This window comes from Onychomys torridus, chromosome 1 (assembly GCF_903995425.1).
Source record: "Onychomys torridus chromosome 1, mOncTor1.1, whole genome shotgun sequence".
Taxonomy (NCBI): Eukaryota; Metazoa; Chordata; class Mammalia; order Rodentia; family Cricetidae; genus Onychomys; species Onychomys torridus.
The window spans coordinates 39846945-39862515 of record NC_050443.1 but is presented as its reverse complement, the minus strand read 5'-3'; the positions used below and the strand labels follow the sequence as shown (position 1 = coordinate 39862515).

Here is a 15571-nt window from a genome sequence, read left to right as displayed (position 1 = left end):
CTCCTCACTGTTCCATAAAATAGAAAAAGAAGGAACAAACTCATCCCAAACAGTAAGCATAACCCTGATACCAAATCAGACAAGGATTCAAGAAAGAAAGCTATGGACCAGTTTCTCTGATGAACATAGATAAAGAAATTTTTTTAACACATTTGCCTTTAAAGAACACATTCAGACCATACACTATAACCAAGTTTTATTTTGTACTGGATACAAAGTTGACTCAACATGTGCAAATCAAAAAGCATAATTCAGCACATATGTAGACTTCAGGAGAGAAACTACTTGATCATCTCAGTCAATGCAGAAAGACAAAGTCTATCATTCTTTCAGAAACATACACTGCAGAAACTACAGCCTCTTTAACAGAGTTCTAGAAGACTGAAACTTGATCCACATCTCTCACTCTGCACAAGAATCAATTTAGGATGGATCAAAGACCTTAGTGTAAGACGTGAAACTGAGATTTCTAGAAGAAAGCATAAATTAGATCTTTAAGTATGTCAGTATCTTAGTCAGTATTCTGTTGCTGTGAAGACACCATGACCAAGGCAACTCTTACAAAAGAGAACATTCCACTGGGGCTAGCTCACAGTTTCAGAAGTTTAGTTCATTGTCATCATGCCAGGCATCAAGGTAACATGCAGGCAGGCACTGGAGCAGTAGCTGAGAGCTACAATCTGATCTGTAGGCAGAGGGAGGGAGAGAGAGGGGGAGAGAGAGGGAGGGAGAGAGAGAGGGAGAGGGAGAGAGAGAGAGAGAGGGAGAGGGAGGGAGAGAGAGAGGGAGGGAGGGAGAGAGGGAGAGGGAGAGAGAGAGGGAGGGAGGGAGAGAGGGAGAGAGAGGGAGGGAGGGAGAGAGAGAGGGAGAGAGAGGGAGAGGGAGGGAGAGAGAGGGGGAGAGAGGGAGGGAGAGAGAGAGAGAGAGAAAGAGAGAGAGAGAGAGAGATGGAGAGAGACTGGGCCTCCCATTGACACATTTCCTCCAACAAGGCCACATCTCCTAATCCTTCTCAAATGGTGCCACTCCCTGATGTCTAAACATTCAAATATGTGTCTGTGGGGGTCATCCTTATTTAAATCACCACAGTTGTATAGGAAGGGATTTCCTAACCAGAACTCCAATGTCACAGGAAATAACTCAAAAAAGGAAAAAGGAAAAAGAAAAAAAAGAGTAAAAATAAAAAAGAGGGCGGTGGTGGCACATGCATTTGATGCCAGCACTCAAGAGGCAGAGGAAGCAGATCTCTGTGAGTTCAAGGCCAACCTAGTCTACAAAGCAAGTTCCAGGACAGCCAGGGCTACATAATAGCTCACAACTGTCTGTAACTCCAGGATCCAACACCCTCACACAAACATACATACAGGCAAAACACCAATAAAAAATAATAAAATAAATAAAAAAGAGTGCATGAAGTTAAGAAGCTTCTCCACAGCAAAGAGAACAATCACTAAAGAGACAACAGGAGAAACAGTTTTACCAACTGCCCATCAGGCAGAGGATTAGTACCCAAAACACAGATAGAACGGCAAAAATTAAACCCAAAATCCCACAAACCACCCAATCAATAAACAGGCTAAAGAGCTGAATGGTCATTCTGAAGAGAAGAAATTTAAATGGCAAATGAGGAAGTACTCAGCTTATTCAGCCATCAGGGAGACTTGAGGTAAAGCACTGTGAGACTCATCTCATCCCTGACAGAATGGCCACCATCAAGACAGCAAGTGACAAATAGTGGTGAGAATGTGGACTTGTAAACCTGAAGAACCAATCTAGCTCCACATGGTGTTTGTTTGTTTGTTTGTTTGTTTGTTTGTTTGTTTGTTTTGGTTGAAGAGCCCAGGAATATGAAAAAATTGTATGCTTATAATCTATATGCATATTTCTGAGTGTATTAGGACTCATTAGGCCAGTGTGATTTGCCCTGCATTCTCCCAGATAAGGGAAAGGCAATTTAACTGAACCCACTTCTATGTAAACATTTTTAACTAACACCTTGTAATCAGAAGTCATAAATCCTGGATACCCCTCAGATCTCAGACAGCCTGGAGAGTGCCACCATAAAACCCCTAGTTCAAGTGTCAAGATGCTGAGATGTACCATAAATCCTGAGATGCCGTACATCTCCTAGCTCCAGCTCAGGACAACACTCCTGAGACACTGAAATACCAAGACACTGTAAATAACCATTATGTACTCCCTGCCCTGTGTATACCTTTGACTACAAAAAGAAGCTTATAGCCCTTTCTCTGAGGGTCACAGAACCAAATAATTCTGTGGCCCTAACTAGTTAGAAGCCCCCTCACCATCCCATGTTTGTGAATGAAGTTGATTAATAGACCTCGGTGGTCTGCTCCCCATTAATTGCACTATTCCAAGACCTAACAGTGGTTAACTACACATTACAGAACTTATCCTCTTAGCTATTTTAAGCATGTCTTTCAGAGATGCTACGTATATTTATAATACTGTACCCTTATTGGCACTACCCAGGTCCAGAACTCATCTTACCAAGCTGTAATTCTGTCTCACTAAGAAATTCCACATCGAACCATCCCCCAGCCTGGGAACCACCATGGTACTTTCTGTCTCTCTAAATGTGTTCTCCAAGGTACTCCAGGTAAATGGAACCACACGGCCCTGTCATCTTGTGACTGGCTTCTCCACTTAGGCAATGTCCTCAAGGCTTGCCCATATTATCACAGGTGTCAGAAGTCCCTTCCTGGTTGAGATGGAATGGATTGTATGTATATTCCCCATTTTACTTACACATGCATACACTTGCTTGATGCTGTTGTGAACACAAATGTGCAAATATTTCTTCAGTATACTGTGTCTGGGGCTAAAGAGATGGCTCCGCAGTTAAAAGCACTTCCTGCTTTCACAGAAGACCTGAGTTTGGTTCCCAGCACCCACCCATTGGGGGTTCAAAGCTGTCTGTAACTCCAATACCCGGGGATCCAGTATGTGTCTAGTGACCCCCATGTATCGGGCAAACACTCAAACACATACAATAAGTGAATCTTTTCAGAAATGCTCTGGGTCTAGTCCCTTTATACTGCCCTAACAAAATACCTTCTTTTGGACAGGACTAATTTGTAATGGACTGAGTTTACTTTCACAGCCTGCAGGCTGAGGAGCCCAAGCTCCTCTTGCTGCATCTTCACACACAGAAGGCCAAAGGCAGAGAGAGGTCTCGCCAGCTCTTCCAGCCCTCTCATAAGATAATTAACCCCGTTCATGAGGACTCCAGCCTCAGGGCTAGTCACTTATTTTTTGTTTGTTTGTTTGCTTGCTTGCTTGCTTGCTTGCTTGCTTGCTTGCTTTTGGGTTGTTTGTTTGTTTGTTTGTTTGTTTTTTGAGACAGAGTTTCTCTGTGAAGTTTTGGAGCCTGTCCTGGAACTCACTTTGTAGACCAGGCTGGCCTGGTACTCACAGAGATCTACCTGACTGTGCCTCCCTAGTGCTGGGATTAAAGGTGTGCACCACCACCGCCCGGCCCCTAGTCACTTTCTAATACGGTCTCATTCAGTGGGTGATACAAGGTTTCAGAGTGGGCTCTAGCAACTGTAAGGTACTCAACATTCCCTGAGTCAGCCAGACACAGTCACTCAGCGTTATCAGGAGGTATATATGAAGTGAAAACTCTGAATTTAGGGTGTCAGAATCGACATATAAAGTCTTTACATGAGCAAGTATTTTAAGGTTTACCAAAAGTGATTTCCTTCGTGTCAACTCAGGGATTTCTCTCTTTCTATTCCTCCTGCCATATCATATCTGCCATTCCCTGCCTGCCCCAGCCCCCTCTAATCCAGGGTTTATGACATAAAAATTATTAAATGAATTCAAATGCTATGTTTACAGAAACAGTATTTTCTAAGATATAAGATAGATGACACATACTCACAAAATCACGTACTTGGAATACTTTAAATATCATATGAAATTACCATATCCGTAGACAACTCTGTTCCTATTATCATTTGAAGCCCAGTTTACTATATTTTAAAAGTAGCACTTGTCTAAAATAAACCAGGAAAGAGATTAATGCTGAAAATGTTTTTACAAAATTTCTGGAAATCTTTCCCACCAAATGGAGGGAAAGTTTACTTGTAGACACTCAGTATTTACCAGCTCCATGCCTGTGACACAGACAGTTCCACACTCACCTCCCCTCCACAAGGAATGAGCCAACCTCTGCATGTTCAGGAACACGGTGGCTCTTCCCAGCAGCCTGGCCTGCATAGGGGATGTAGGGGTCTGGCTGGCTGGGCTTGCAGTTTCCTGTGGTGGGTCTGACTGCTAGCAGCCGTCCAGGGTCTGAGCATGTTGGGACAGACACAGCTGAAGTCTGGCGGAGCTCGACCTCCAGCGTGGCTGATGGCAGCCTGATGTCTTTGTTCTCTAGGTGCATGTCCCGTGGCTGGTCTTTCTAGGCCAAACAGAAAGAAGCCACTCACTGTTGCTGAAAAGCAAACTCCGTACAGTCAGAGGGTACTTAAAACACAGCCCTTCTAGTGGCCTCACACAGGACAGAGCGTGTGCTTGTCTGCAAGGCTGACATCTCAGTGCAGTTCATATTAGCAATGACCTGCACATTCTAGAATAGAACATAATACATTTTTCAAGTATGCAATTTTTTATTTTAATTTTATTTTTTTCATACACTATATTTTGATCATTTTATTTTCCTCTCCCCCAATTTCTTCCAGATCCTTCCTGTCTTTCTACCCACCCAACTTCATGGTCTTTCTTCCTCAAAAAACAAAGCAAATAACAATTTAAAAAATGAAAATCAAAACAAACTAAAATCACACACACATACAATGCCATGAAGTTCATTTTGTGTTGGCCAGCTACTCCTGGGCATGTGCCCTGCCCTGGAGTGTTGATGATACCCCAGTGTCACACCATTGGAGAAAACTGATCTTCCTTTTCTCAGCAGTTGTCAGATGCAAACAGCTTCTTGGTCAAGAGTGGGACTTTGTGTCCACTTCTTCTTCTCAGTGCTTGGATTTAGAATACATTTTAAGATGTGCATAGTACGAAATATGGTGAGGCCATAAAAATTATGAGGAGGGATGTTGAGTGATATTAGTAAATATTAAGAATATATAGGGGTCTGGAGAGATGGTTCAGTTGTTAAGAGCACTAGCTGCTCTTCTGGAGGACCAGAGTTCAATCCCAACACCCACATAGCAGCTCACATCTGTCTGCAACTCCAGTTACAAGGAATCCGACACCCTCACACAGATATACATGCAGGCAAAACACCAATGCATGTAAAAAATAAATAAATAAATAATTTTCAAAAACAAGATTTTTTTTAAAAAATTAAAGAAAAGAATATATAAAAAGACAACCTATGCTTAGTATGCAACTATGATAGTCCTGTTGAAACAAACATGTACAGATTATTTGTACAGAGCATCAAAGCAAACAGACAAATCCTTCAAAGCATGGCTACCTCTGACCATGGCTTTAACATCTTTCTTTCTTTGTGCTATGGTGGTTACAAATTTTGCTCCTAATTGCATTGAGAAAGTAATAATTGTTGCTGTAAAGGTAGAAAATGTACTGTAACTACTGTTGGGGGCTGTGTTTTAAACCATTTGCTACTTTTATTTTTCGAATTTTATAGCATCAAATAACTCAAGCAATGATCCTGGGCTTTGTGGCAACCTGGTTTGCTGTCAACTGTTTCTGTGAAACCAAGGACTTCTGCGTACCTTGGTTGAGTGAGTTTTATAATGCTGAGACACAGAGATTGTGCTTCTGGTGGCGTGAATGTAGCATGTCTGCCACTACTAGCTGCCAGATTCATCTGCAGCATCCACAGTACACTTTGAGATGGGATGCCTGTGGATCCATGCTGCGTAGGGCTTCAACAAGACTCCAAACAAGCACAGAGCAGGTGTGTTACATCTACAACTAAGTAGGCTGGTGTTACACTATCAACTTAGAATGTGAAAGGTTTGGTCTTCAAGCCATGTGCTACTGGGACAAGGGAGCACCCTTTTAAGGTAAGGCTAGTGAGAAGTCTTCAGGTCACTGGGGGCACATGCCTTTGAAGAGGGCCATGTTGCCCCCAGCTCCTCCTTTCTCTCTCCCTTCCTGACCATGAGATGAGGGGATTTTTTTTCTATCATGTGCATATACACTACCACAACCCCAAAGTGATGGTGTCAGCCCATCATAGACTTACACCTGTGAGACTTTGAGCCAAAAATAAACCTTTTCTCTCTGTAATATGTTTACCTCAGACATTTTTCTATACTTATGGGAACCTGACTAACACAGCTGGACACACGCCTAGTGGAGCTAGAATTTATGTCAAATATGAAAAGATATTGGCATTGAAAGAAACCTACACGTTTTGTACCCTGCTTTGGCTAGCCATGTTTGACTTAAAAAAATGACTTGTAAATCAATATAACAGACAGTGCTGGTAGAATACACATATCAAAACATGAAATAGGGGCTGGAGAGATGGCTCAGAGGTTAAGAGCACTGACTGCTCTTCCATAGGTCCCGAGTTCAATTCCCAGCAACCACATGGTGGCTCACAACCATCTGTAATGAGACCTGATGCCTTCTTCTGGCCTGCAGTCATCCATGCTGTATACATAATAAATAAATAAATCTTTTTTAAAAAAACATGAAATAAAAAAAGCAGTTGAGTTTGATTCTTCCAGGGCTTTCATCCTGGTAAGAACAAACCACATGTGTACACACATGTTACAAAACATCAGTCGTGTGATTAGCTGATTCCACATACAAAAAAATAGGCTTCAGTATTTAAATTTAAAACTGACATTGCAATATGCAAAGATGACTAATAAAACTTAATTTTTCATTACTGAGGATAATGGCATTAAACAGCAACTTTGAAACATCATAAATAGCTAGGCATAGTGGTTCACATCTATAATTGTGGGAATTGGGAGGCAGAGGCAGAAGGATTGCAAGGATTTTGAAGCCAGGCCAGCCGAGGTTACAAAGCAAGATCCTATTTTTAAAGGTAAATAAAAATAAAACCTGAAACAATGGAAAATATGCCGTGTCAGGTTAAGAGAGACAGACTAGGGATAAAGGAAAGCTTTATTTTTAGTCTTATTGATGGCAGTTTCCCCTGACATTTTATCAAAAGGATCCACAATCACGTGATCAGCCCTGATTCAAGAGCATTATCTTCTGCCTGCACTAAATACTCTCATCCTTTTAGAACATTCCATTAAGATAGGTTTGGGCCTAAATACTTGAATCTCTAACCCCAAATTCACATATTGTTATCCTCCTGCATGTGACAGTGTTAGGAGATGGTCTTTGGAGAGGGATCAGGGTCTAGTGTATGTGATGGTGTTAAGATATAGTCTTTGAAAAATAAGATACAGTCTTTGGCGAGGGATTGGGTTCTAGTGTATTGTCTTTTGAGGAGGATTGGGCTCTAAGGAGGAAGGAGGTCATGAGAATGGAATCTTCATGAATGGGATCAGTGTCTTTCTCAGAGCCTTCAGAGCTTCTCTTCAGAGCCTTCTCTTCTTGACATGTGAGGACACTGAGTGAAGACTCCATATGAACACCAGGAATTGAATCTGCACACACTTTGGTCTTAGACTGCCTAGCTTCCTAAACTCTGGAAAATAATGTTTGTTGTTCAAGCCACCTAGAAGTTGTTATTTTGTCCCTTGAATAAATAAAACATGGTTTAGCCACACAAGAGAACAATGATAATTAATAAATATGCTCTGGGGATCCACAGAACAAAATATAATTCAACAGCAAGAAACAGTGCTGTAGGGACACCTGCTAGACTGTGAAGAAAACTGTAGAGATTATGTTCAGTGAAGGAAGTCAGTCAACAAAAGGCCATATATTGCCTAGCTTTGTGTAAGTGCAAAACATTCCAAATAGACAAATCTACAGGGACATCAGCTCAGTGGGTCTCATAAAAGCAGGGAATCTCTGCTATAGGCTTCGGATCCTGATACTTCCTTAGCTTTTGGGTTGATAGAAGCTAGTGATCTGTTAATGCGTTCTAAAGTGAAGACCTTTAGAATGCATTAGTTAAAAAGATGCTGCATTAGATACAGAAAGCAGACCCTAAAGGTGGGGACTAAAGATAGCCCAATATAATCTGACTCTGGATTGGCACCATTTCAGCCCTCTATAATCACGAAGTTCTAGTCAGCCAATCATTCAAATAGAATATTCAGCATACGTGCACTTCTTCTCTGAGAGCATCAGGTCCTGCCCATGTCACCCAGCAATTGTCCTCCTGGATATCTATCTCAACATTTATGGACATTCCAGCTAAAATGGGAAAGAATCGAGGTCCCTCAGTGTGTTCATGCTTAAGTGAAGGGGTACATCCATATCCCAGGACACAGCAAGATGTACGAATTTACAAAGTGGGAACTCAGATTGAAAAAACAAATCTCAGAAGGCTACATACCGTATGGCTCCATGTGTCAGCATCCTTGACATGGCAAGAGGATACACAGGGAGGCAGATCAGTGCACCTGCCGCTGTGCAGGGATGGGAGTAGGCAAGGACCATGCAGGGGTTAGGATGGACCCTGATCACGTCAATGTCTATGTCCTGGTTGTGATGTCCCACTCTAACTCTTGCAAGCTTTTAGCACTGAAAGACACTGGGTTCAGGCCACATGGGTTTTCTCTGGATTATTTCTTTCGCTTTTTTTTTTTTTTTTTGGTTTTTCGAGACAGGGTCTCTCTGTAGCTTTGGAGCCTGTTCTGAACTAGCTCTGTAGACCAGGCTGGCCTCGAACCCACAGAGATCCACCTGCCTCTGCCTCCCAATTACAGGCGTGCACCACCACCGCCCCATCTGAATTATTTCTTATGAGTGTATGGCACTCTTCAGCCTACCACCTCTGCTCAGCTTGTCTCCTCCCGAGCAGCTCTTCTCCAGGCTTCTGCCCTCCCACCCTGACGGCTGATCCTACTGTGAGAGTCACCACTAACTCTTGGGTTCCACCCCACTCTCAGGCTCCCAGAAGCTGTCCCACTTCTGCTGAGGTTTGGCCTCAGGGTGCTTCTCTGGGGGTTCTAGCTCTTTTTCTTTAGGTGCTGGCTCCTCCTGCTCTTCTTGGCTTCACTCAGAGCCCAGCTGCCTCCCCAAGAGACCCCACTGCAGCTTCCAATATCAGTCACCTGATGGAGACGGTCTCCAAACCCAGCCTGGCCCTGAGCTCAGCCGTCTCCGATGGACACACCCAACACCCTGACTCAGCACTGCATGGTCTTGCCATTGCTTGCCCACTTCCTGTGGCCTTCTATCTGGGGACACTGCAGGCATTGCTCACCTGACACACATGTTTTAGCTAGTTGTTCCCATCTGGGCCTCATCTGTTACACTGGAACAACCCAGTCCTAGCTTGTCTTCTGGGAATCCAACCCATGACCGGTCTCCTTGGGAACTTCCATCTGCCACCATGGCTTGGCCTCCGGAGTCACTCTGCCACTCTAGCAGCAGTCCATCCTTGTGGGAAGGAGGGCCCCAAACCCCTCGGTTCATAGTGTGAGCACTGTCTTGTGTTCACAGGCTCAGCTTGCCTGAGCCCACCTGGGCACCATGAACCTGCCCTGCCAGGAGCATGTAATATTCACCCTGAAGACTTCATATGTGAGTGAGGACATGGCCTTGTATCCCAGGCTGGTCACAGACAGCTAGCTCTTTCTCAGCAAAATTCACACCAAAAATAACTTAATCACCCTTGCATTTTAAGGAAAACAAATAGATTCCATGGCTTTTTTTTTTTTTTTTTTTTTTTTGGAAAGAAAATAACAAATGATCCAGACTCAGTGGAACCTTGCAGTCTTCATACTTGATCCTACATCAACCATTGTGGCTGCTACCCACCTTCCCCCAGTTCTGTTTCCTCCCCCACCAGCCTTGTAACAGCACTTGCGCCCCCTACAGGTCCAGCAAAGCTCCCTGTAGCCAGGGATCCTCCTGCAGATGTTCTTTCCCTCTTATGTCTCCTAAGCCCTCTATACCCAGCCATCACCTTGCCTAGGTGATGCTCACCAACCTTGCTCTAAATCACTGTTGAGCCCTGGTCAACTTTACAGGGACATGCCAAACACATAGCAGAGGGGCTTAATCAGAAGATCACTGGATAATGGGCCAGCCAAAGGCTGAGGCACAACACACAGGGTAGGGAGGGGAGATTTCTGCTTCTGGGTCTTCTCCACCTGGTGCCATCTGTCATTGGCATCACATCTGGCCATAATGGACCACCAATTGGCATGATTTAAAAGAGGATGGATAAGAAGAGCTGTCCCAGATGTTCAAACCAGGCCTGTATACCCTGAGTGCTGACCGGGACCAAGACCATCTCAGCTCTTCCTCAGGGGCCTGGGGGACGTGGCTAGAGGTTCTGAGATAGTAAGGTGGTTGGCATTAATGGAGCAGAGATCAGTTTCGATGCAAACAAACTGGAGGAGGTTTGAGGAACAGGAAGTAGAAAGGTGGGGAGATCCAAGCAACCTGCCGGCCGGCTGGCCCTCAGTGCTGCCAAGGCAGCAAGCAGCTCCTTGGTAAACAACCAGCCTCTATGATTCTGAGCGGGGGAGGTTGATGCCTTCTTATCTCACACTATATGTACCAGACATAACACTGAAGCCAGATTCCTTGATGTCTCACTATAAGCAATCCATCCCAGGTCCTGAGAATTCTCGTTATTGCCTGTTCTCTATGCGGATCATCACAATCCCAGACCATCCTGTTGGTACAGAGCTGTTGTAGGGATTAGCCTGCCAGGTCTGGCTATGACTTTTCAGTCATTTCATGTCCACTGGGTGGCGGGAGTGGAGGGGTGTCGGGTAGGCATGCCTCCAGACAGAACGGCTGAGTTTGGTTCAGCCTTTCTAGTTCAGGAAACCCAGGATGCACAGGGTCAAATGCATGTCTCACCAAGATGGGTCAAGTTGTTTCTTTGTCTCTCTGCAAGGCCAGGACACAGACCGCTGCTCTGCTTATTGCTTCAGTCTGATTTTTTTTTTTTTTTCAGCATGTGAACTTGATTGAAGCTTCTGGATCATTCAACCAAGTGGTATGGCTATTAATCACTTCTTGTTTTAAAGAGTTCCCTTGCACTCAGGAAGGTTAGCAACGAGGTCTTAGGGTGAAGAGGGCTTTGTTCTCCAAACCACACCCACAGGGTCTCCAGACCAGAGACAGTTCCCTGCAGGGATCATAGCTCCAAGTAAGGAAGAGAAAGCCATGTGAAATGCACAGCAAGGGTCTGGGCCCCCTGACTTTCCTGGGACCAGATCCCCATGTGCAGCAAAGGCTCCAGCAGCTCTGCTTATTATACACTGCTGCGCTGGCTTTCCTTGGCACACCTTGCAGATCAGCTTGGAAACCCTGAACCTTGCCTAAAGTAGGAAAGACCCAAGCACCACCTGAGTCTGATTCCCTCCTCGGCACTGCAGAACACATCCTCATCACCACCCCCACCCACCCCCATCACCTGCAGCGGGCAGGGCTGAGAGCAGGATCCCTCTGGCAGACCCCAGCCAGGTGAGTTCCCTGTATCGCTGGAGGCCTTGGACGGCATTTGTGTCCAGGCAAGGACAAGCCATCTAGTTGAGGGTGGCAGGACCTCTTGGAGTACCAGGGAGTGCCTCTGCCCGCCCCTAGGAAGGACAGTCAGAAAAGATGACAAAATTCCTCATCAAACCACCTGGAAAGCCAACATCCCACGAGGACACAAGACTAGCAGCTCAAGGCAGTTGGCGGATGGGGGTCGCCCTCTTGTTTCCCATACATCAGAACAAACACACCAGGCTCCCTCCTCCCCCAGCTGTTTCCTAAACCTCTAGAGGGGCCTTCGACCCTGGCATTTCTAAGATCGTACTGCAGGCCTACCTACAACTAAAGGACTTTTCTTCCCTCTCCTCACCTGTGACACCCCACCCCACCCCACAGCTCCTCTGCAGCCTAGACCACTGTGTCCTCGTTGTCTCTGGTCTCTGTGGAAGCAAAGGTGCTCAGATGCCTCCAGACTCCCAAAACTTCCCATGGTACCCCCATGCCTGATCCCACCACATATCCAAACCTACAATCTCCGTGTCTCACATTCTCCCTGAAGATCCATCACTAGCAAAATGCTCCCTGCCCTGACCCAGCAGCCACTTGGGGTTTCATGTCTGTATATTTGTTTGGTTCAGTTTTGAGACAAGCAGACCCCTCTCAGCAGGCAGGGGTTTGTGTGAGCCCTCATTTCTTGCCCCCTACCTCCTAGCCCACACCATCTTTTCAAAATATACATTTGGCCATATACTGGCTAAGGTTCCAGGTGAGGACATTGCTGGTCTCCAGTGGCAGTCACAATAGTTGCTCATGTCCTCAGAACTCAGCTAACTGAGCCATGAGGTTGGGGGTGTCAAGAAAACTAATGTTCCTAAGTCACCTGCATTTTACACCCAAGGCAAACAACTGTACTCAAGAGTTTGTAAACACAGCCTGAAACACTGGAGTGCTCCTCTGTTTGCAGATTGGATCTTCAGAAGCTTCCAGATGAGAGTTGGGATCACCAGCTAGCTACACTAGAGTTCACAGGCATCCAGCCTTAGTGGGCCTTGTTGCCAGCCCAGCTCAGGCACCAGCCAGCAAGCAAACCTCAGGGAATGGAATTTTCGTGGTGACTTCAGTGGGCAGCTTCGGTTCACAGCTATTAACCCAAACCTAGGCTTTGTAGAATTGCCACATTGGTTTAAGTCAGTGTTCCTCAAACATCACTTCAGGTTAAAGACACTGAGCAAGCTTTACAAGCCAGAGGGATGCAACGGAGCCCCGGGGCTCTGATTTCCCAAGGATGTCCACTCGCTCAGACTTCTGGGCTTAATAACCGTGTCATGGAAAAGTGCTGGCTATGTGGATCCCGTTTATTTCACTGGGTGTGACTAGATTAAAAGCAGCAACTTTGATGGTTTAGTGTTCTCACTTCAGTGAGCTCCATTCCAAAGAAATGCCCAGTGGCCAGGCTCTGATTTCCAAATTCCCTACCTCATTCCCCTTTGTCCTGGGACACGGCCTTCCAGGGAGCTATGGTCTGAAACGCTGCTGCTGCTGCTGCTGCTGCTGCTGCTGGGCTCCCCAGTAAAATCAGAAATGCTCATACAAACTGCCCAATCTCATTATCTGCATATTTTCATTATCAACTTGTTACCCTGCTAGCACCCCAGAATAGGAAGCTATTACCACCCGACTGACTCCCAGCCACCATTTTACCTGATGTCTTGCTGATCTTTCTCCAACAATGAAGTCTTGTGTCCAAATCCAAAGGCTGAGTGGTGGCTGGGACACAACCCTGGGGTTAAGATTTCTCAGCAGGCACTTGCAGCCCTGGGAGGTTGAACAGCTTGTGCTCCTCACCCCACCCTCTGCTGGCCACGCCCACCGACCTTCACAGAGCAAGAAGGCTCAGTGCCCCCAACCCCCACTTGAGACTGGTCCAGCAGCATTAGAGAGCTTCAGGGAACTCTGGGAAGTAGAGAGCCTTGCTGCAGAAGCCAGGCTTTTGTAAAATCCCAGGCACGTGTGTTAAGCTCAAGCCCCACTTCACAGGTGGCCAAGGATCTCGCAGATTTTTTCCTTAAAACAAGAATTGGGGAAATGGAAAGTGATCTGCATTTTAAGAACTCTCTACTGGAGATGATGAACTTCCTCATTATCTTGTTCTCCTCCAACTCGGACTCTCAAGGTACCAGGGGGTGCCTCGGGTTACACCTGAGGAAAGCTCGCTCATACACACATGGACATGAACAAATACACAGAGTCTGTTCACAGAAATTATAAGCCACATGGAAACACACAAACTTTATACAAATACCCAGATGCCATATAGAAGAAGGCTGAGACACACAGAAACACAAACTACACAATCCCACTGCACATGGTATATATGAAGTACATACATACACAGAAACACAACAAGCACAGAAGCAGGCACATGACACACATCCTACACGCAGACATAAATTACAAGATGCCACAAATGCCCACAGGAGAGCTCCCCAATGCCTCCCTACAGATCAGCAAACGGCAGAGCAGTCTCTGCAATGGCTGAAGGAGCTGCTTCCCCTCCCCAATCATTCACAGATTTTTACAAATTTTAACGTGTGTGTGTGTGTGTGTGTGTGTGTGTGTGTGTGTGTGTGTGTGTTCATGCATGCCACAGGACATATGTAGCTAGGGGACAACTTAAAGTAAATTTTCTTCATCCATCAGATGGCTTCCAGTGACCAGTGTTGGGTCACTGGGTTTGGCAGCAAGTGCCTTGACCTGCTGAGCCATTTTGCTTGCCCCCATTTCGAGATTTGGGGGTAGCTTCTTAGGTGAGCCTGCCAGACAGGCTCAGCCAAGCCTTACCAGGTGTCTTTCAGAGCCGGTGAGGTCTACTGTTGAGGTCTTGCCTGGCTCAAGCCTCTGGCAGGGAAAGCCCCCTCCCCAACTTCTCTATGTCAGAACCTGATAAAGAACTTGTGAAAAGGAGTCAAGGGTGAAAAGGGTCTCTAAGCAACCGTGCTGCCCACTGCATGTGGACATCTTCTCTGTACATGGAAGTGGCCACACATAGGCACATCACACGCAGGCGTCAGGCACCATACAGGAAGTGGTTGGACTTGAGAGGCTCTTGACTTTGTCCACAAAGTAACAGCACAAAAAGGCCTCTTGTAGGAGGAGCTTAGTAATCTCCTGGGGAGCATCATTTATTCCCAGAGCGAGTTACAGGTGATTGTGAGCTGCCTTACTTGGGTGCTGGGAACCGAACATGGGTCTTCTGCAAGAGCAGCAAGTACTCTTGATCACTGAGCCATCATCTCTCCAGCCCCTAAACTTTTTAACTTTTATTTTTTTAATATTGTTTATTTATTCTTTGACTATTCATACCTATACACAACGTATCTTGATCCTATCCACCCCAACACTCCCCTAGACATCTCCCAAGACATCTTCCCCCCTCCGTATCCTCTCCTTTTGTTTATTTTATAACTCATTGAGTTCAATCGGCATTGCCTGCTGATCTCATACAGGTCTTTCATATGTCACCATAGCGGTAATGAGACCATGAATGCACCAGGCAAGTCGCATCCAGGAGACAGCACTTCACAGCTCTCACCAGCCTCCAACTCATGTATGTATTCCCTCTGCCCCTCTTCTACCATGGTCTTTGAGCCTTGCATGTGGGGATTGATCTAAGTGTCCCATTAGTGACCCACAGTCACTCATTTTCAGCCCTTAGACCAGTCATGAGTCATGGTATTACCTGTTACCCACCACAGAAGAAGCTTCTCCAGCTAAGGTTGAGAACCCTGCTAGATGTTTGTAAGTCACAGGCTTTAAACCAAAGCACATTGCACAGTGATGGATGTATGAGGGGCTGCCCAATCAGCAGGGACCAATCGTGCCCACAGCACATGGACACCGACACCCCATTTCTATACAAAGAAGAGACCAAGCTCGCTGTGATCACCCCTACCATGAAGTTTGTAGATGTCCCAATTTGGACTGCCTAGGTACTAGATGTGGGCATGGC

General features: G+C 45.6%; 1 protein-coding gene across 3 annotated transcripts in view; it reads right to left on the bottom strand.

The window, feature by feature from the left end:
- Oca2 (OCA2 melanosomal transmembrane protein) overlaps positions 1-13379 on the bottom strand; it is a 291349-nt gene extending 277970 nt beyond the window's left edge. For all 3 annotated transcript variants that reach the window (XM_036194928.1, XM_036194947.1, XM_036194936.1), the window contains exons 1-2: positions 13264-13379; positions 4170-4432 (exon numbers count right to left, since the gene is read on the bottom strand). In XM_036194928.1, coding sequence (XP_036050821.1) covers positions 4170-4414 — 245 coding nt within the window. In that variant the 5' untranslated portion in view covers positions 4415-4432; positions 13264-13379. The remainder of the gene's footprint in view (positions 1-4169; positions 4433-13263) is intronic.
- Between the last annotated feature and the right edge of the window lie 2192 nt (positions 13380-15571).